Here is a 22,028-nt window from a genome sequence, read left to right as displayed (position 1 = left end):
ATATTTTAATGCTTCCGACTATTGTTCCTTCTGAGACCACGTTCTAATGTTACCGACAGCTGAGGGCCTAGGTAGCCTGGAGCACAGACGAGCCATCCCTGATGTGTCTGGTCTCAATTCCTGACCCACAAAATCCACGAGCGTAATAAATATCGGTGCTTTGAGTCATCGGGATGGTTGGTTCCACAGCAGTAGTAACCGAAACCCCCTTCCAACGCTCTATGCCCTGTGTTCCTGAAGACAAAAGATAACTCAAATGCATGGCACAAATAAATAATCTTTAATTTCCACAAATAGCTCCCTAGTATACCAGACAATAGGCTGTGGGAAAAGACACAGAAGCATCCAATAGAGAGAGCTATTCTAACTCTGCTAATTCCTTAGCACAAGAGAGATGACTTTGGTTCACACAGAAACACAGAAAGCTCCTCAGAGTGTGACAGGGCAGGAGATCCTCCTGGACGAGGGTGCGGTGGCCATTTGAATCCATGTCACTGTCCTGTATAGGTCTTCTGTGAGTCACATCCCCATGATTTGGTCGAAAAAATGTTGCTTTTGCTCTATCATATTCTATTTTCTTGACAGACATCTACTGTTACTAAGGTGGGTCTTGCCAGACAGCGGACACTGGGTGAAGTTGCACTGGTGTGAGAGGCAGAGAAGGGGATGCTCAGGACTGGGGTCCTGGCCCACTGCCTTGCTCACCACAGGACACAGGGGCTCACACACGTCCACCTGTGAGGGCACACGCACGAGAACGTCCACATACGTGCCCGCAGGGAGTGCCCAGGAAGAGGCTAACACGGGGAAAAATTCGGTTAAGCCAGGAGAGGTTTCTTACACTGGAATATTTTTTTGTTGCTGATTGGTTCTTCAAATAGTCTAATCTATTTATCATGTCCACGAAGGAGAAGACAAAGCACTTACACTTTGGAGGAAAGGTATCAGGTTCAAAGAACCCCAGGGAACAGCAGCCTGTTCCAAAGCCACCCAGTGGGTGTGCATTTTGGGCGTGGGGGTCAGGCCTCCCCCACATCGGCCAAACTCTTGGGCAGTTTCTCCTTGATGGAGGCCGGCACCCTTCCGGAGGCCCGTCCTCTGGGCTGAAGGTTGAAAGTGCGTTTGGGGTGTGCGTGGGGGGGGACGTCAACCACAGCGAGCACTGCCAGTAAGTCTCACAGCAATGCCAGCTCGGCTTGTGGCATACGGATGGGGCTTCCAGAAAGTTCTCAGGCCTCGCTCATTGAGAGTGGCCATTCGTGATCAACAGTCAGCTTCCTCTCAGTTCTGAGAGAATTTCTGGTGTGTGTGCGTGTATGTGTGTGGTGAGTGTGTATGCAAGTGTGGATGTAACAGGTAGATGACACATTTTTTTTTTGTCTTAAATTTTCTTCCTTTTTTTTCTCATTTATTTTTTCAAAACAGACGACACCTGCCTTCCCTGCAGCCCTCAGGTCACCTCCAGCGAGGCAGGAGACACACGGTCGCACTCGGCCCGGGACCTGAGGCTGTGCCACTGCTCGACAGCCGTGCGGTGAGTGTTGAGCATCCGCCGCCAGTGGTTGGACTCGGACGGGCCTGAGGAGTACTGGCCGATGACAATCCTTCCGATGAAGTCGTTGCTGCTCTTCATGTTGTGACCGAACACTGGAGAGCCACGGGGACGGGGGTGGGGTGGGGAGGGTGAGGGGAACAGAACAGGAGGCAGGAACAAGACAGAGGCCATTAGTCTACACATTCGTCTACTGCAGACACAGGGTCCTTGCTTTTAGGACACTGCGTGTTTCTTTGAATGACGAGAACTCCCTGATTCCCTCGGCTTGTTCTCCCACAGGCTCCCTGTCCCGGTGGCACTGGGTTTCCTGCTGCCTCGCACCATGCCAGGCGCGTCCTGCCTCCCAGCCTCTCTCTGCATTGGCTGTTCTTTCTTCTGGAAAGCTACCCCCCCGCCCCCACAATCTGCAACTTGAAACTTACAGCCCGTTGCCAACTGCCTACAGAGCTCGATAACTAGTTAGTTCTGGTGGAACACTCAGCCATCACCAGGGTCCAGATGAGTAGTTACACCAGGGTAGTCGCAACACTGCTGACATTTGGGGCTCGGTCAGTCTTGGCTGTGGGGCCTGGTCTGCACCTCAGGCCTCTACCCACTGATGCCAGTAGCACCCACCCCCCCAGCTGTCAGAACCCAGAATGTCTCCACACATGGCCAACTATCCCTGGGGTGGAGTGGGGTCAAGTCACTCCAGATGAGAACCACTAGCTTAGGCTGTGGGCCGTGGGGCCACACATCCTACGTGAATCCTGGCTCTGTCGTTTGACTAGCTCTGGGACCCTGAGGCAAGCGAAGGAACCCTTCTGAACTCAGTTTCCTCCTTGTTCAGAAGACAAGGGGCAAGAGAGAGAGAGAAGCATGGATTTATTATTCCACTCATTTATGCACTCATCAGTCGATTCTTGTCTGTGACCAGGGCTCAAACCCGCAACCTTGGCGTATTGGGAAGATGCTCTAACCAGATGACACTCTACCTGGCCACGGAAGCTCAATACAATCTCGATAGTTCTTTACATCACAAGCTGTTGTGGCGTTCTGATGAGTAAAACATTCAGCACACAGTGCCTACGTAGCTCACCGTAAGCACTCATGTAACGTACTGCTATTTCGAGCCTGTATTTCTATCTGTTGACCTTTTAAAAATGAGGCTTCACATTTCCTCTGTTCTAGGCGACAGAGGCAAGTCTCTGGAGAGAAATGGCTACAGCAATTTCTTCTGTCTCTTGTTGTGCTGTATGTCTCTTTGGAAGGCTTTTCTGTTAATTCCAATGCAGGCTTAATTTGTGTCTTTCAAGCCTAATGAGATAGTTAGCTTGATTTATCTTCTCAGCCAAGTTCCGCCTAATTCTTCATCTATGTGTGGGTAGTCCAGGCATGCCGTCTCATTACCGGGAGAGCAGGCTGCGTCTGCGTTAGACATGAAGGACTGCAGGCCGGGGAACATCACCGACTCACCCAGCGTGAGGCCAGCCAAGGCAGGCTGCATCCCAGGAGGGAAGCCATTATCAGATAAACCGGCTAAGACATGCATCCCCCCCAAACAGAGCCTGAATGCTACCGAGCCTCTGTTCTCCCCTCTGGGGTTCACAACAAGAATTCCAAAAGATAAAAATGGGGGGAAGGGAACAAGAACAAAAACCTCGCCCACTGTCTAAAAACCACAAAGACTTAGCGTGAACTAGGCAGCGGGAACTGGGCTAAGTGAAACGCTGTGTGTCTCCATCAAGGGTGTCCCCGCACCTGTCAGCTCCAAGGCCAAAAGCTGGACCAAGTATATTTTTTGTACATTGGGTAAAGTGTTCAATATGCCCAGATGGACCTCCTTTACGTAAAAATTAGGAAGGAATCTTTGCTTAATAAGGAAAATTGCTAAGGAACTCTCTGGTGTGTTTGAAAAAGGTTGTTTTTTTCAACTTTTAGGTGACACCCAGGACTGTTTGGAACCGCACCTGGTGGGCAGCTTAGGTTTGGTCTCACGGAACAAGAACAAGTTACCAGAGTCCCCTTTTCTCTGTGGGCCTCGAATCTAAAGCAAGATACTATTATTTATTTTGCAAGGTATTATTAGGAGACCATTTTAGACCCCATTTGGTTTTCTTCCCTGGGGGCAAGATAGTGTCTCTTCTCTGCCTCACCAAGGCTGCAATGAAAATGCAGAAACATCTTACTAAATTAAGTCCAGGTTCTGCTTCCCTGGGGGAGGGGCTTTAAGAAAAAAAAAATCTCAAAACACTCTCATGCATTGTTGATAAAGAGGAAGGTGGTTCAACTTTGGGGGGCCTGCAAAGTATCTACTCAAAATAAAAACGTCATAACTTGTGATCCAGATACTTCTAGGGATTTACCCCCTAAGAATGATCTGCACAGACGAACAGAGACGGACGTCATTTCCGCAGCGAACCAGAGCCTCCAACCCGAATCTGGCTGCCTCCTCTTTCTTCTCAGTTGTGCTGGCGCCCAGTCAAACCCACCGGGGACGCCGTGTCCACGGCTGCCTTTGCACAGCAGCAGCACAGCCGAGCAGTTTCAACAGAAGCCACATGGCCTACAGCTGAAAATACTTACTGCCTGGGCCTTTACGAATATGTCGGCTGATCCCTGCGCTGGAATATAAGGATGAGAGATGGAAATAACAAAACTGTCCATGAGGGAGTGTGGCTGGGCCGTGGTGCCTGCCGCCCCTCCGCCTGCCCTGCAGGCTTCCCTGTGGCTTCTGTGGACGACGTCCTGCTACCAGCACCCACCACTCTCCGCCTGGGCCACACTAGTCTCTGCTTATAGTGCGATTTATGGTGGGGACCTTAGAGTGTGATTTATTGGGCTACTCAATATCAACTTGACCTTGAAAGAGGTGGGAGACTAGGGTGAGCCACTTGGACGGTCGGCCATGCCTCTGCGACTGAGCCCCCATCAATATTCTGGACACCAAGGCTTGCGTGAGCTTCCCTGGTTGGTACCACTCCGAGCATGCTGCCACTCTGTCACTGGGAGGATTCCGTGCCACCCACAGGACTCCCCTGGGAGGGCACAGCTGGGAGCTTGGGCCTGGAGTGTCCCTGACGCTGCCCTGCACACCCTTTCCCTCTGCTGGTATCCGTGTGTGTCCTTTTGCTGTAATAAATTGTAACGAGTATAACGACTTTTCTGAGTTGTGTGAACCATTCGCAGCACTGAGCCTCACGGCGCTCCTAGGACCTCCTGAGCTGCAGTTACCACTCACCAAACGTCCCTGGAGTGGCCCACCTCCCTGCCCTGTTCCCTGACCGTGGCTTCTCGGGATCACCTTCCCCGCAGCCTGCCAGCACCCAAGTCATTGTGTTAGGATCAAACTTGGGAGGCATCCAAGACTTAGACTGGAGGGGACTAATTAGCTCATTTCTGATGTAACAATAGCATGGAAACCAATGTCACTGTTAAAAATGAGACAGATCTATATATACAAACAGGGAAACCTCCAAGGCCTGCTATTGCTAGGAGACAAAAGCAAGTTGCAAAAGTTTATAGAAACACAGTCTCTTTTTTTAAAAAATATATTAATTTATAGTGTACAAACAGTATCTGCAGGATGGTCACCAAACCATTCAGAGTGGTTCCTTCTAGGGAAGGAAAACAGAGGGATCGTTGGGCTTCTTATCTTACGTTATTATGTACAGTTTAAACTTCTTACAAGTGCATATTATTTTGGAAAAAAGCAAGTTGCTGTTAGAGAGTCCACATCTAACTCAATAGAAGAGGAAGAAGTCTAGAAGGAAGTCATAGCCTACGCTCCTCATCCCAATCTGCAAAGTTACTTGGCTTGGTGAATCACTTGGCCCTGGAAAGCTGGGCGCTTCTGAGTGATTCAGCCTTTCTGACGGGAAGCAGTCGCTGCTGTGGCATCTGAGTTAATTGGCAGGCTCTGGTACTTGCAAATCACTTGGTAAAGTTATGGCAATCTTAACGGTCTTTCAAAAACCAAACATTTAAAATGCAAATTATACTAAGTTGAAGCTGCATAAAACTAACGACATCTATTACAAAAGCTGCCTGGAAGAACAACAAGATTTGCTGCCACTGTAAACTCCAGGGCGTGTGTGGTTGGAGAGGACAGGGAACGAGGACGGGGTCCTTGTAGAACTCAGAGAGGGGCTCAGAGACAGTGGGCCGGAGACCCTGCCCCCTGCACTTCCTAGGCAAGGAAACCAAGTCACTGAGCCAGCTGGGGATCAGACTCGCAGTACACACAGCAAATGACCTGTAAGGGAAGCCAAGCCCTCATAACCGGATCCTTCCAATCCTCTTCTTCAGAAGCAATCACATCAAGACATTTTACTGCAAGGCATCCCCACTGTCCGCACTGGCTGTGACAGGGGACCCTTTCCGCCACAGTCACTAGTACGGTACTGACCACAGATGTACTCCAATGCCCCCTAGTCGTCTGGAAGCAACTTCCCAGCAGCCTGTGCAGTCCAGACAGCGGCAAAAGGCACCTGACAGGTCAGAATAGATGCCACATCGTCCGCACACAAAGTCCAGGAAGAGGGCTCCTCACATTTTCTCTGAGAACCTATATCCTACTCATGGGTTTAGACATACTTCGCATGGATTTGGTCATCTGACTCCCCATCTGCAATAATTTAAATCAATTTGACTGTCACTACCAGACAGGTACACAACTTAAAGACGTACAGTAGAATGGGGCCTCGTGGTGATGGGCAAACACCCTGGAGTCCTTCACGGAGCCCAGAGACAGTCACTGTGCGACCGGGCTTTGCAGAAGCGTGGAGAGTGACACTGCTTTGTTGGGCACCTACTATGTGTAAGGCCCAGGGCTAAGCATAGCATGTGGATTAACTTAATCTTCACATTGACCCTCTGGAGTGGGGTTTCTCACCCTCAGCACTACTGACGTTTGGGCCAGACCATTCTGGGCTGTGAGGGGCTGTTCTGAGCCTCGCAGGATGTTTAGTAGCCCATGTGGCCTCTACCTACTAGATGCCATTAGCAGCCCTCTGCCCCTTTGTGACAATCAAAAGTCATCTCCAGACGTGGCCAAATGCCCCCAGGGAGCCTAGTCTACCCCCATCCCCCTTCACAGAGAATCGCTGCTCTAAGGGAGCTGCTGCCACCGGCCCATTTTGCAGGTGAGGAGAGCGAGGACCTGGGAGGTGCGGGGAGAGCACTCGCTGCTCCAGTCACGATGCAGCTGCCCCGAGGGAAGCAGGGGCAAGTTTAGTCTTTCGCATGTTGATATTTGAGTAAAGATGAGTTTGTTCTTCCCTCTTAGAGCTAAACTCTTTTGCTGGCTAATTTAGTTTGCCAAGAGGATTCTGGAAGAGAGGCTGGATGAGTGGGAGGGAGGGTGCGATAAACACTGAAGATTAAAAGGGAAAAAAACCTTTACCTTTACCGATGGGAGCAGACTCAACGGCTCTCACTCTGCATGTTTGGCTCACAAGGCCGTGCCCCACACACAGCTCCGGGCCTGGCAGCACAGTGCAGGGGTGCCCCCAGACCACAGCTGCCCCCCACTTCTGAAAAGAGGCACTAAGCCAGCAAACCCACCCTGGGCTGTTTCACCAGAGGGACCCCTGCACTCTTCAGAACGTTCACCGGTTATCTCAGTCCTTGGAGGAGCCCCAAATAAGTCTACACATTCCTGTCCCCCCCCCCAACTCCCTCACAGGCCAGCTCCGACCCAGCCCAACAAAGGTGGTACCCGTTCTTCTTCAACTTCTGCAAAACATCCCCAGACTGCAGAACTCCCTCTTTTTTCTTCTCTCTAGAAGCTACTTTAGGTTTTTCTTCAAAATAAGGTGGGCCGTATCCCTTTCCTGGGTCTCAGTTTCCCCATTTATGCAATGGGGGAAAGTCTGCAGGTTTTAAGGCCCCTTGGGGCCCTGACGTGTGTTTGGTTCTGAGCAGTTTCATCCACAATTTAAGGGTGAAGTGTTTACAAGCTCTCTTGGCTCACTCTGTGAGTCATAGCAGCTGCTCAGAGAGAACTTTTTTCTCCATGTTTTTCCTTCCAACAGGCAAAGTGACAATTTAGATAACAGTATTATAATAATTAAAAATCAGAAATGGTGAATCCTGAGTTCTGTAAGCCCGTCCCTAGGCAAAGTACTTTATGTAACATTTTTTATACTTCATCCAAACCACAGTCCTAATAGAGAAGGCACTGTTTACACCCCCATGTTGTTGATGGGGAGCTAGAGGCTCAGAGGCCGAGGGCCCAAGGTCGCACAGCCGACACACGGCACAGCAGGAAGTGAGGCTCAAAGCTCAGCATCATTTTTCCTTCTCCTCCCCAAGAAAGAAGTCTCCCCCTCTTCCACTGACCCTGACATGTGATGGAGGAGAATATTAGGAGGAGAAACACATTGTGCCCGTGTTCATTTGAAAGGAGTTCGATCCTCAATTCGGCATGTAAGGCAAGAGGTGTCAACACTCAGAGTGGCCTCCAAAAATCCCTCAAGAAGGTGCCATGTTGGAGCCTTTCACACCCCTCTAGGGTCCAGGACGGTCAGGTTTGCCTCCAATATCTGAATGGATGGCTGCTTTTTAAAGCAAGCAGCAGGCAAGGATTTCGACTTATGTTTAGGGACTGTTGATATGAACAAAATAGTAAGAGCACCTAACACTGAGAGTGCTTACACGTGTTTAATCTACTCAATGACTTCATTTATAAGGTAAGTGCTATCATCTCCCTGGGCCTAGAGGACACATGCTGGCATCATGGCCAGCCTCCCTGAGGGTGGGGCTGGAGAGAGCTTTGAGGAGGCCTGGAAACCGGCGTGGGTCGTTCAGGTGCGAAACCCTGGGATCCCAGCGCTCAGAGGTGATCTAGAACCGGAGACACGGGCTCGGGGCAGCCACTTGACTCCTCGGACTCCCTGTTTTCAGACTCTCACCCCTTTGAAAGCACGAGGCCTGGGGCAGAGGCCCCTGTCGCCCAGGTTTGTGGGCAAGTCGCCCAGAGTGAACTGGATTCCTTTCATGTAGTGATTCCCAGCTACAGCCAGTTTTGCCCCCAAATTTGGCAGTCGGGAGACATTTGGGTTGGCGCAATTGGGGGTGGTGATGTTATCAGCATGTAGTAGATAGAGGATAGAGAAGCTACTAAACATCCTACAATGCACCGGACCAGACCCCACAGTAAAAAATCATTTGGCCTAAAATGTCTACAAGCGCCCAGGTTGAGAAATCCCGCCTTAAGGGAAAAGCAAGTGTGAGAGGGTTTCCTTCCATTAATACACCTCGTCCTCCTCCACTACCACCAAAGGAAAGTCACTGAGAGCTGAGAGGCTATGCAGATCTGCAAGGGAAAACAGCTGGGAGACTTGGGGATCGGGAAGGAGGGAAGTCACATCATCTAAGCTGACATGGATGGAATTCCAGAATAAATTCAGGCTGAGAGAAAATTAGGAAGTAGAGGAAGGAGTTTCTGAGATGTGTTGCCATGGCTTATGAATTAAATCTCTTTCTCCCCGCTCAAGACATAGAAGTCAAGATTGCAAATTCCTGAGATTCCTTTGGACCGCTGCTGGACCCCTTCCGCACACCACTGTGTGGAAACAGCCACGCGCAACGGGGTTCATGAAGCCGGCACAGGGTTTGAGGAACCACTTTCAGGTCTGTCTGTGAACCACACCGTCTTGGAGGAAGCATTTAAAGTGTGACTATAAAGTAATGTGCTTTTTTCTTTACATGAACAACCAAAATTTATATATTTGAATAAGGATCATTTTTACCCATTTGTTCCAGAGACCCTGGTATTGCTTTGGGGGAAATGTTCAACTATCTCAAGGATGAGTTACAACACACCTATTGAAACTTTATGGGGATAATCAACCCAATCTTCCCCCTCCATCTTCTAAAATAATTGAGACTATAAAGCAAAAATAACACAAGCATGAAAATCACTTGTGTGAGAGGTGACAGGAGGGGAGCCGTGTGAAAACGGAGCCGAAGTAGCCAGCTCAGAGACACCACCTTTCACACCTTATTTTCCACACTGGACTAAACTGCCACCTTCTGAGAGGTCAGTAAGAATGAAAACATCCTGTTTGTAAGGACTGATAACATCGGACGTTGTGATGACCAAATCACTAACCAATCGATGAAGTATAAATAAATCTAGCTTTTTGCCCGTTGACAAATCTCAAGCCAATGAACACACCTAACCTTACCTTATCGTTGGCCAATGAACTCTTCTTTAAAATAACTTACCTCATTTTCCCCCCCTCTTTTTTTTTTTTTTTTTTTTTTTTTCATAAAAACCCTGGGCCCCACTCCTGGAGGAAGGGACACTACTTGGGCTTCTGCCTGAATCTCTACCCCCAGAATCACGGTTCCTTTGATCCTAAATGAATGCTTTTCCTTCAATTATCACCGCCTAGATATTCTGCTTGACACTTGGAAGACTTTTAAAAAATACCAGTGCCGGGACCTTAGCCCAAGAGATTCTGTTGATTGGTATGGGGGTGAGGGTCTGGATGTTTTCAAATGCCCTCCAGGCAATTCACAGGTTAGATACACTGTGCTAGATGCAAATCAAAATATTAGCTAGATTGCAGAAAGGGGCCTGACCCTACTATGTGCTCTTCTCGAATTAAACTTCTCTGACCTGCAGGGTAAAGCCTGACCAGCAGGCTCACTAACGGAGTGACAGAGAATTATTGTGGGCCGGTTCCTCCCAGAGAGAGGAGGGGGACTGTCGACACCTTAATCTTGTCCATCAGAGGACCATGGACCTGTAGACCCAAACTCACCTAGTTCCCTCTCAGGTAAGTCAGTTCTTCCTGCCAAGACTGAATAAAGGATAGAAGAGAATAAACAGTATCATAAAAGAGAGCCCAGAGGTACTGCTTCAGCGCGTGGGTAGGCAACCTTTTTCCATAAAGGGTCAAATAGTAACCACTATGGGCTATAGTCTGGGTCACAACAAATCTTCCACAGTAGCAGAAAGCAGCCACAGATAATATGTGAGTGGGCATGGCTACGTGACAAACACAAATACGAGTATTTGGTCTCTGCCCCCACTTCCTGGCACAAAGCTCTAAAACCTTTGAAATTTCCTGAGTGACAGGGGTAAGAAGAGGATCTTTTGTTACTTTCGGTCTTAGTCCCTGGTTCACAACACAAAAGCTTCTAGGACCCTTGGATTCTTAAGAGTGATAAGAATATCTTCTGGCCCTGGCTGGGTGGCTAAGTTGCTTGGAACACTGTCCTGTACAGTAAACGGTTTCAGGTTTGATTCCTGGTCAGGGCACATATCTAGGTTGTGGGTTTTGTCCCTGGTCAGAGCACATACAGGAGACAACCAGTCGATGTTTCTCTTTCTCTTTTTTTTTCTCTTTCTCCCTCTCCTTCTTTCCCCAAAATCAGTAAACATAGCCTCTGGTGAAGATTAAAAAAAAAAAAAAAAAGAACGTCTTTTGTGTGCTAATGAAAGGACTGGTGGTTGGGGTCTCCAGACACTTTCAGGACAGAGGCTGGTTGCCAGAAATACCAAGACATGCTTGGGGGTGGACACTTCCAGCCCCAGCCCCAACCTCTGGAGAGAGGAGAGGGGCCAATGCTTTCATCAGCCACACCTGTGTAATGGTTTTCTCCACTTGTGTGTGTTACAACAACAGTCAACTTTAAAAAACAAACAAATGCGACTAACACCTGCAACTGACCATGACGGGAATGAAAAAAAGTGAGTTGAGAGATGGACAGATGTGTGATAAAGACAGTGGCAAAATTTCATTGTAGAACCCAGGTGGTGGGAATGGAAGGGTTGACTGGACAATTCTTTCAGGTTTCTTTTTTCAGTTTCTTCAAAAAATGTTGGGATCTTAAAACCCAAACACACAAACGGCCAAACAGCTCAACTGTCCTACTTTTATAGCCTTGACTTGCTTCTTTGTGCCACAGAAATGCCAGTTTCCAGGTTGGTGTGGCTCTCAGTTCACAGGCTGGTCGGACCCTGGAGCAGGAAGGTGACATGGTGACACTGGAGACATGGGAGGGACTCTCTCGAGAGGGGGCGGGGCGCGCCCAGTGGGTTCTGCTAGGTTATCCCAATGACCACAGTGAGTGAAACCGCACGAGGCCAGAACACTGTCCTGGGCCTGAACGGAAAGGTCTTGCACCCTGATGTTTGGCCTACTCGCAACACCAAACAAGAGGTTCACGTCCCCTTTGGACCGAAGAGCACCCCGGACCCTGCTCAGAGCACCCCCCCCACTCCTCCGACATAAAAGGTGCCCTGCACCAGCAGTCCCCGGAGAGCTGCAAATGAAAAGCACAACCACTTGTTTCATTTAAAAAAAAATTCCCCTCCGTTTTGTTTTCCAAAGTATTATTTACATAGAATAGAATCCATCCACTTCAAGTATAAAACTGGCTGAATCCTAACCATTATACAGACATGTATAACCACCATCACAAGCAAGGTATCCTTCCCTCCCGGAAGCTCCCTCCGGCCCCTCCCTCCCCGGCCCCTCCCCATCCGAGCCGGCCCCACCCAGGCAGCCACAGGCCTGCGGCTTGCTGTCGCTGTCCTTTTCGGCCTTAACTAGAATTCCCTAAAAATCGAATCCTACAGTATATGGTCATTTGCACAATGTTTTTTAAGTTCATCCATGTGTATGTGTATTAATATTTCCTTCTTTTTTTATTGCTGGGTAGCAGTCTAAGGTACGGATGTATAATAATCGGTTTGGCCATTCACGAATTGATGAACATTTGTTTTGTTTCCACTTTTTGGCTATCACAAATAATGCTTCTGGAAACACCTGTGTACATGATGTTTTGTAAACACATGTTTCCATTTCTCTTGGGTATTTACCTCAGAATGTAACTGCCGATTTGAAAGGTAAATGTATATTTAAATTTATAAGGCAATGGCACACGGTTTTCCAAAGTGGTAACAGCATCTTGCATTCCCACTCATTTTATTACTTTTTCACTCATCTTATTAAAAAAAAAATTTCACACCCCAGGCTGTGGAAGCCGGCAGTCAATGTGGAGCTGCTTTGTCTACGCCAATTAAGAAATGAAAACTGAAGTCAAGTCTGAAGCAGATCTAGGTGTGGTGGGGGAGGTTCATGGTTGCCGACGATTATTTTTCTGTGCATTTCCATATGTCTGAATTATTATATAATATAAAACTTAAATAAAAACATTTTAAAGGTAAAAAAGAATGATGAAGAAATCGCCTCATAGTTGTTCAGCACTTAATAATTTTCAAAGCTTGCTTATTTCATCCTTACAAGAATCCTTTTTGGGGGGGCCAGGAACTGGGGCCACCCTGGGCCACAAGGGGCCAAAACATTTGCCCAAGTCATCTGTTTCACCTGCAGGCTTCTAGAAGATACAAAAGAGTAAACCATTGTGCCACTTTTTGGAATTGTAAATTCTGCCAATAGCTATCAAAACTGGCAAACACATGCGCTTTGACAGAGCAGACCCGCTGCCCTGGCTTTAGCTTGTGGTCCGCGTGGACCCCTGAGCAGAGATACGTGCATGGATGCTCTCTCCAGTAATGTTTCTAACTGCAAATCATAGGAGTTAAACCTAGTACTACCAACCAGAGGCTGATTAAATAAACTGTTCTTCAACTCATGGGCTTAATGGCATATCATGCGCCATTAAAAGTTACCAGGGGGATCAACACTCCACGTCTGCCACACGGATCTCCAGGCTCTTTCCCCCACGCAAAGGCCCTTGTCCTTGCCGTTCCTTTGGCTACAGCATCCACACGGCATGTCCCTCACCTCTCACCTCTCACCTCTTGGCTCAAATGTCATGTTCTCTGTGAGGCCTTCCCTGACCATCTTCTCAAGGATTGTAACCCTCACCCCAGGCCTCACTATCTCCTCTCTCTGCTTGTTTTCTCCTGAGCATGTAACTTCATCTCTATGTAATTCAGTTACATAGTGGCGTGATTCGGTTATTCGCTTTGTTTATTGTCTGCCTTCCCATGTTCAAGTGTTGGCCTGATGGAACTGGGATTTCCATCTGATTTGTTCGCTGCTGTGTCCACAGCACCTGGCTCGTAAGAGGTTCTCAACAAATATTTGTACACAATACACAGCATACACATGCTGATATACAAAAATGTGCAACATATATTAAGTGAAAAGAACAAGTTGTGGAAAAGTATGTATATTTTGGATGGTAACAACAGAGGATAGATAGATACATACACAGAGAAGCACACATACCATCTATACCTATATACATGTGTGCACACAGAAGATACACATATATACACATGAGTTCATATGTTCCTGGTAAGAAAGCCACAGTAAATTGTTGAGAGTAGTTACCTTCAAGTAGGGGGAATTAGGGATTTTTACTTTTGAATTCTCCTCTCTCCTGTATGGTTATATGATATATATATATATATTTTTTTCCAACATAGATCTTTTATAGTAACAATATTAAAAGTCATCAGTCCTCTTTTTCCCGTGTAACCTCTTTTACATTACCACATGCACCCATAAACCACCTGCCCGAGTCACACCTTCTGGGAAATGGGGCTTGTTTGCAGAGCCAGATATTCCTGTCTGCCCAATTTTTTTAAAAAAAAGGCTTTATTTACCTGGCTGGTGCAGCTCAGTGGATTGAGCACAGGCCTGCAAACCAAAGCATCACTGGTTCAATTCCCAGTCAGGGCACATGCCTGGGTTGCAGGCCAGGTCCCCAGTAAGGGGTGTGCTAGAGGCAACCACACATTGATGTTTCATACCCTCTCTTTCTCTCTCTCTCTTCCCCATCTCTCTAAAAATAAATAAAATCTTCATAAGTAGATAAATAAATGGCTTAATTTATTTATTTAGAGGCAGGGGAGGGAGGGAGAGAGGGAGAGAAACATTGATGTGTGAGTGAAACAGAGATCAGCTGCCTCTCACATGCCCCAACTGGGGACCTGATCTGCATGCAACCCAGGCATGTGCCCTGACTGGGAATTGAACCGGCAACCCTTCACTTTGTGGGACGACATTCAACCAACTGATTTACGCTGGTCAGGGCTGTCTGCCCAAATTTTTATGGGCAGAAACAGGGAAGTCATTTGAAAATTCTGCGCAGATGAGCAGGAATTCACCCTACAGGTTCTGCCTCTGAATTCTGCATCCTCAGGCAGCTAAAGAGAAACCACTGGGAATGATGAGAGGTTAAAACGCCATAAGGAGAGTAAACAAGCCTCAAATAGCACGTAACAAAAGCCACTGGCTCCGAGCCCAGGCCAGCGTGCCTTTCACAGCTGCTGGCAGAGGTCACCACCACGGCCCTGATAAAATCCAGGAGGCTCTCGCTCCAGGTGTCTCAATCTCAGTACCACCGCTGTTCCCTGTCGTGGGGCTGTCCTGTGCATTGTAGGACGTCTGGCAGCATCCCTGGCCTCTACCCACTTGGTGCCAGTGCCACCCTTTGTGTTGTGACAACCAAACTGTCTCCAGACACTGCCGAGTGTCTGCTGGGAGACAAGAGCAGCTCTGGCTCACAGTCACTGGTATAACTGCTTTTCTATGTCACCTCAGCCACCTGAGGCTGGCCAGCCAAAAGGTATTTGGTGGATTTTCTGCAGGGACCACTCTTATTGGGCTGCATTCCCCAAACCTGGAGTTTGGTGTGTGGGATCCCCAGTGTTGACACTGATCGTGAGCTCAGAGGCAAAAGGCCCTCAGGGAGGCAGCGAAGCAAACTAGTTCGGGGCCCAGGCTGGCTCTCTGATTTGCCCCTGTGAGTACCTGTGGCACCTGTGGCTGTGTAGTTGTCAAAACCTTCTCTTCGTGGACAAGTAGCTGGACTACATTTCCCAGCCTCCCAGGCAGGGAGTTGTAGCCAACAGAACCTGAGTGAAGTGGAATGATGGGAATAACTTTCAGGTGTGGCCTATTAAAATTTCCCAAGCAGTCCTCAACTCTCTGTCTCACAGCCACTGGCTGCAAGTGAAACCCTCCAAGGCCTGAGAAGATGGCAGAGCTGCCAGATGGAAGGGGACTGGGTCGCAGAATCGCCACAAGGAAGTCCACTCATAAAAGGGCCCACAAGGACCATGTGCCACCAAGAAAGAGGCCTCTAGTGTGTTAAACCACAAAACCATGGAGGCCGATCTATCACAGCAGCTAGCCTCGCCTTAACTGAGACAGTGACTTTTAGCAAGTCACTCGAGCACTCTGAGCGCTAGTTAACTCCTCTGTAAAATGGGCGCAATACCAGCAGCCCCCTCCTTTGGTTTTTGTGAGGACCCACTGCAAGAGTGCTTGGGACAAAGGTTGGCTCTTATCGTGTGTGGGAAGAAGGGCTACCACAGGATTCCTGCTCTCCTCATTAATCCCTTTTCACTTCTTTTCCAAATGACACTCAATAACTTGGAAGCGAGTAGTTTGCCCCATCCTCTAATGCTGGAGGGACACACAGGGTTTTAAGGATAGTTCTTAAAGCAGAGAAACCTCATTTTATCACATGGTTGTCCAGGCATCGCTGAAGTGTCCTGGCCCCTCCTCGCCAAAGACATCACCGAGAGGCCAAGGGGACCCCCACCTAACTCTCCTTCACTTCTCCAGCCCCAATAAAATTGAGCAGATAAAATCTGAAAGCAGACACATAATGGGAACTTTGGCACCAAGGCGGCAGACACTATGCCCGGGCCTGCTCTGCAGCTCAGGATCCTGCAGGGAGTGGCCACCAGCCAGGCCTCCCAGACCCTCCCTCCGCAGGCCAGCACGGGGCACCTCCCTCCAAAGACAGAGGGAAGGCCGAGCCCTTTCACTCACTCTGCTTATTCTTCATCCAACTGTTCAATTTACAAACAGGGAAAAAAACAAAAATGACCCCGACCCCAGGGCATGTGCCGAGTGTCCCTGCACACAGGTCGGCTCATCCATCCTTCACGAGGGCAGTGGGCACATCTGTCCTGTTGGCTTCTGCTTCCCCAGTACCTAACAGCCTTCATCGTTGGTGCTCAGTAAGTACTTACCATCTAAGCTCTTCACGGAGGCTCTGAACGGAACTCACAGGCCTTCCTCCTCTTCTTTGAACGGAAGTAGCTAATCCTTGCCCCAGGCCCTCGCACTTGCCATTTCTCTGCCTAGAATGCTCCCCGGCCCTATCTCTGCACAGCTGGCCCTCTCTCCGCTTCTATTACCCAGTTTAAAGTAGTGCTCCAGGTCCTCTCTGTTGCCTTTCTCTGCCATTATTTAGGCATTTGTTTATTGCTTGTGTCACCCCAACTAGAATGCCAGCATAACAATCGATGACTTATTTCTGTCTTTCTGCTATTTCCCTAGCACCTAGCATAGCACCTCAACGTAGCAGGGGCTTCATCAGTATTTGAGGCTGTGTCACCCAGAGACTTGAGAGCAGATTCTGGATTCAGGCGACCTGAGTTTGAATTCCGCTCCAGGATCTCAGGCAAACCACTTTCCCTACTGCTGCCTCAGTTTCCTCGTTCATAAATGACGACTCCTACATCCTAGTGTTGCTATAGAATTAAATGAGTGAATTCACGTGAGATGCCTGGAGCAGGGCCTGGCAAGTAGGAAGCGCTGTACAGGTGTTTGCTATTGTTATTGTTGAAAACTGAATGAACAACCCTGAGGTAGGTAGCTCATTTATTATAGGCATTGGAAAGATGGAAAATGGGTCCTGCTCCAGACGATACAGCAACCAAGCTCTGGGAATTGGTTTTCTGCTTCCTAAGCCACAGCGGTTTTCACTGCACTGAAAGGTTTCCTTGAGAGTGTGTGGAGACTGGTGGCACTACCTGCTGTGTCCCAAGGGCCCAGGCGTTTTGAAGGTTAGGCCTTCTCCCGCTCACGGGCAGCTCTGGGTTGGTGAAGGCAGGATGAAGTGATGAACAGAAAGGATACTCTTGGTTTCTGATTTTGTTCCTTCCTCTCACGCCCACCCAGGTGCTGGTCTTGGCTGCTGGGCACGACTGCTTACAGCCAGCACTGAGGCGTGAGGCAAGTCTGGGCCCGGCCTCAGGTGCCTCCCTTTCCCACACTATCTACCCCAGGATCTTTGGGGGCATGTGTGCTTGGATAAATGCCCAGGGCCCTATGATCTGCCCCATGAGGATTTGCCTGGAATAAGGCTCCAGCCAAAGGCACCCAAATCATTAGACAGCCATGAAAATGGGACAAAAATCCCAGGAGTCCTGGCAGCTGGTCCAATCTTCAAAGCCTGTCACTGGAACGCAAAATGAATGTTTATGCTTCAGCCACGTGTTACTGCCTGAGTGGACTAGGGAGCTCTCTGGAGAGAGAGGCTGAGGCGGGGGTGCCACTGCGGGCTCTTTGCTCTGGCAGGAGAGCCCCCCAAGGTAACAGGTCTCTGCTTCCACCCCCCTGATCCCTTGGCTGGAGTGCTGCCTCTGTCCACATCCGGTTTCAGTGCTGCAAGCCCCCAAGCCTCTGCGGCTGCTGGCACTGTGCTAGCACATCACATGCACCGATGCCTTTTGTCCCCACTACACTCTGTGAGGTGGCATCTGAGGTCTCCAGACGGGGAAACCGCAGTTCAGAGGGCTTTAGGTCACTTGTCAAGTTAGGGAATGGTTCTGTACAACTAATCCGCCAGCAGGTTCTGTTGACTCTTTCTCCAATATTGTATCCCACTGAGTGGCTTCTCCGAGACCCTTCTGCCCCCTCCCTGCTCCAAACCACATCACCTCTCTTCTGGACCAGCATCATGGCTTCCCAGATGGTCACTGGCTCCCCCTTTGCTTTTCTACAACCCATTCTCCACTCGACAGCTAAAACAATATTTTAAAACACCATCCAGAGCATATCGCTTCCCTGGCCAAAACTCTCCAAAGGCCTCCCAATGTGCTCAGGAAAAAAATACTTTTGGGAACCGCCCTGCCTGGTTTCAGAAGCTGTAACGCCCCATGGCTAAGGCTGAGTGAGCGACCTTCAGACCATAAGCCACTAAGGAGACAAAGCTTATCTCCCCGGCAGGAGCGCCGCTTCTGCTCCTTTTTTCATAACTGGCCTCCAGTGCTTGATTGGTTAGCCAATGACAGGTAAGATTCCCCAAGGGGGGAACGACCTAAGACAGGCATGATCACATGGAGGCCCCAGGGAAGGACTTGGGGGGCTATGGAGAAAAGGGGGTGATGGACCCTCACCCCTCGGCTTTCACACAGCCTCAGTCCCCATTCTGTCAGAGAGAAGTCTCCTAATCTCTTGGCTATCTTGCCTCCCCTGCCTGACTTAAGCCTGAAACAATGACAGAGGGCAGTGCAGCCCTGTGCTGGAACGGGCGGGTTCCCTGGGTGATCAGGCCTAAGAAAGAATACATAAACTCCTAGGAAACCTGCTTTGCTAAGAATGCTCTCAATTAAATAAGGGTCCGAGCAGGAAATGAGTTTGTTTCCCAAAGTTTTGTAGCCCTTTAGCTAACAGACCCTGACTCAGAATAGGCCCTCATAGTTCTTTGTATTCTGTCCATTGTTTGATCCTTACTGCCTGACAATGATTAAGGTGCTTTACTTGTATTCCTGTGCTAACTGAAGCCAATAAAAGCCTATCTGGGCAAGGGTCGGTTCACTCTCCTGTTGAGAGGAGCCGTGCCATCCCTTTTCCTGCACAGGCCTCAGTCGTCCCTGTGAATTTGTCTCGTATTTTATCCATAACACTGCGGACACTGCGGGCCAGGGTCCACGTCAAAATACATACTTCTTATTCTGCAGGCTTTCCTCCATCTGCCCTCAGCCACTTCTCCACACTCACCCTGCCTTCCCTGGGGGTGAGTGGGAGAACAGAGGAAGGGGCTTCTTGCAATTCAAATTCTGGTCCTCACACCAGCATCAGAAATATGTATGCCCAGCGCCCCCTGGACTTACTGACTCAGAATCTGCATTTCAACAAGATGCCCAGGTGATCCACATGCTCATCAGGTGCAGTGGTTAAGAGTGAAGAAGGCTTTGAAACCAAATGGCCTGAGTCGAAGCTCAGCTCAGCCACTCACTCGCTAGATGACTTGGCACAACGGGTGAGTTACTTCTGTGCAGTGAAGAACTCCCCTAACCCAAAGAGATGTCTGACCTTTGCCCCTGCCTCCTGGGAGGTGATCTCCAGGACCCTGGGATGTCCTGCAGAAGCGCCTTAGTTTGCCTGGGGTCTCCGGCCACTGTACAGTCCAACAACGTGATTTATGATGGCAGCTTCAGACCTCGGAGAAATTGATGACTAAAGGTGTGAGGCACTGGAGACTGAAGGTCAGCCACTGGACAGTATGTGACTGAGCCCGTGAAAACTCTGGACACCAAAGGCTTGGTACCCTTCCTTGGCTGGCAATACTCTGTGCACAATGTCACTTAGTGACCAGGAGGAGGTAATGCCCCCCTGCCTCCTCGGGAAGAAGACCACAGCTGGACTCCTGGCCCCGTGTATCTCTTCATTGGGCTGGTTTTAATTTATACCCTTTCACTATCATAAAACTGTTGTCATAAGTAGTACGGTCCTCAGTTCTGTGAGTCGTTCTAGTGAACTACTGAACCCCAGGGTGGTCGCAAGGACCCCCTATTTGTAGGGAACTGTAAGGGTGGTTCTGAGCATTTACAGCTGATGTCTGATACGAGGCTGGTCTTGTGGGGACTGTTTCCTCAGGCCTTGCACTTGGCTCAATGCATTTTACCTCCTTTCTCTGAGCTTCAGTTTCCCAACCGAAAAGGAGGCATAAAATACATCATGTCTTATGTGTCTGTGGAAAGATTAAATGAGGTAATGAACACACGAGTACTACTGCCCCCACTGTTCAGACAAGGAAACTGAGGTGCAGAGAAGTAAAGCAATGTGCCCACTGTCACCCGGAGTCTGAAGCCAGGTTTCGCTGACTTCGACCACAGTGCAATACTGTCTCCTCGTGTCCCTGCCTTCTGGGAAGGGGACAGTGGTGGCTCTCCTGAGCTGGGGGCCCAGCAACCTGCTGGGTGAGAACTCAGGGGTCTTCTGAAGGGTGAGTCGCCCACCTCCATCCCAATGCTTCCAACTGCTTCTCTTCTCTCTTCCTGGGACCCACACGACATGAATATTGGACTTTTTGATATCACTGCCTAATTCTTTTTTTCCTTCTGTTCCTCTTCCCCCTAATCATTTCACTCTCTGTTGATTAGATGCATAATTTCCCTTGACCTGTCTTCAAGTTCACAAACTCTTTCCTCTGTCATCTCCATTCTGCTATTAGCCCCATCAGTGAATATTTGATTTCATTTATTGTATTTTTCCACCCTAAAATTTTCATTTGGTTCTTTTTTTATATCTTCTATTTCTCTGTCCGCCTCCTGAGATTCTCCAACTTACTATTCTTTTCAAGAGGGTTCACCCCTACTTCTTGGAGCATGGTTACTGTATCTGCTTTAAAGTCTTTGTCTAATAATTCCAACATTTGGGTCATCTTGTAGTTGGTGCCTACTTAGAGTTCCTCTAAGGATTTGCCAGATTTTTCTGGTTCTTCATACCAGAACCAGAAGCCATTGTATTTGGGACATTTTTAAAGCTTTTATAATAGGTTTTTAAAAATTTAATCTTTACTGTATTTTTTTCCATATTTGGGACATTTTTAATACCATGTTACAAGACTCTAGGTCTTGTTTAAATCCTATTTAATATGCTCATTTTTCAGTTGTAGCTGGAAATTGACCAGGTTAGGTTCAGACCAGAAGTTCTAACCAGCCTTCTGTGTGCTGTCATTCCAATGCCAATTTGGTTTTCAAAGCCTTTGCAGGCTGTTTTTATCAGTTCCTCAGGGGCCAGCTCAGAACCTGGGTGGTGGTCTACTCTGTAGTTCAGTTCTCAAAGACTCTGATGAACTGCTGAAGGTCATATCCATTCACATGTAGCTCAGGAATGAGCCCAGCAGTTTATACATAAGTTTATGGGGTCCCTTCTTAAGCTGCCTCCTTCCTGCAATCTTGCCCACACTCTGGCTGTTAGGGAACTATCTTCACACCCCTTTGGCTAGAAAGCAGAGGCTTCTGTGTCCCCACTCTGCCTCTCACTTCCCGTGACTAGATCTGGGCCTCGAGCCAAGTGCCTACTGCCAATTCCTTTTGCACACTGTCCACCCCTGGGCACTGCTAGGGGCACAAATTGGTCTGGTTCTGTGGGTAGTTGGCACAGCTTTAGTGACAATCTCTGGCTCCTGGACATGGTACCAGCTGGCAGCTCTGGGGTGATGCTGATTAGGTGAGAGAGATGCTGGGGAGATAACCACAGGCAGCTGGGCTGAGCTATTAATCTCAAAAGTGGCAGCATTTTGACTCTCAGACACACCGCAATTGTTAAAACAGCAGACATGATTTTCCAAGTGACTACTTCTGGGATGGATGGGTCCATATGCTGATTAGCCTTTAATTTCCACATTAGGATTGATCTGCTACATTTAACACAAGAGAAAGTTGAGGCTCAGAGAGGTGAAGCCATTTGCTTGAAGTCACACAGCTGGTTAACAGTGTGGCCCAAGATGCAAACCTAAGTCTGTACAA

At 48.7% G+C, this 22,028-nt stretch overlaps 1 protein-coding gene across 9 annotated transcripts in view; it reads right to left on the bottom strand.

Annotated features, from left to right (window-relative positions):
• Nucleotides 1-686: 686 nt before the first annotated feature.
• Nucleotides 687-22,028, bottom strand: part of SYT17 (synaptotagmin 17) — a 72,591-nt gene continuing 51,249 nt past the window's right edge. For all 9 annotated transcript variants that reach the window (XM_037153130.2, XM_053672184.1, XM_053672185.1 and 6 more), the window contains one exon: nt 687-1,647. In XM_037153130.2, coding sequence (XP_037009025.1) covers nt 1,451-1,647 — 197 coding nt within the window. In that variant the 3' untranslated portion in view covers nt 687-1,450. The remainder of the gene's footprint in view (nt 1,648-22,028) is intronic.

The sequence above is a fragment of the Artibeus jamaicensis genome, unplaced genomic scaffold (genome assembly GCF_021234435.1).
Source record: "Artibeus jamaicensis isolate MK-2021 breed Jamaican fruit bat unplaced genomic scaffold, CSHL_Jam_final contig_729, whole genome shotgun sequence".
Lineage (NCBI taxonomy): Eukaryota > Metazoa > Chordata > Mammalia > Chiroptera > Phyllostomidae > Artibeus > Artibeus jamaicensis.
This window is presented reverse-complemented; position numbering and strand designations above follow the sequence as displayed.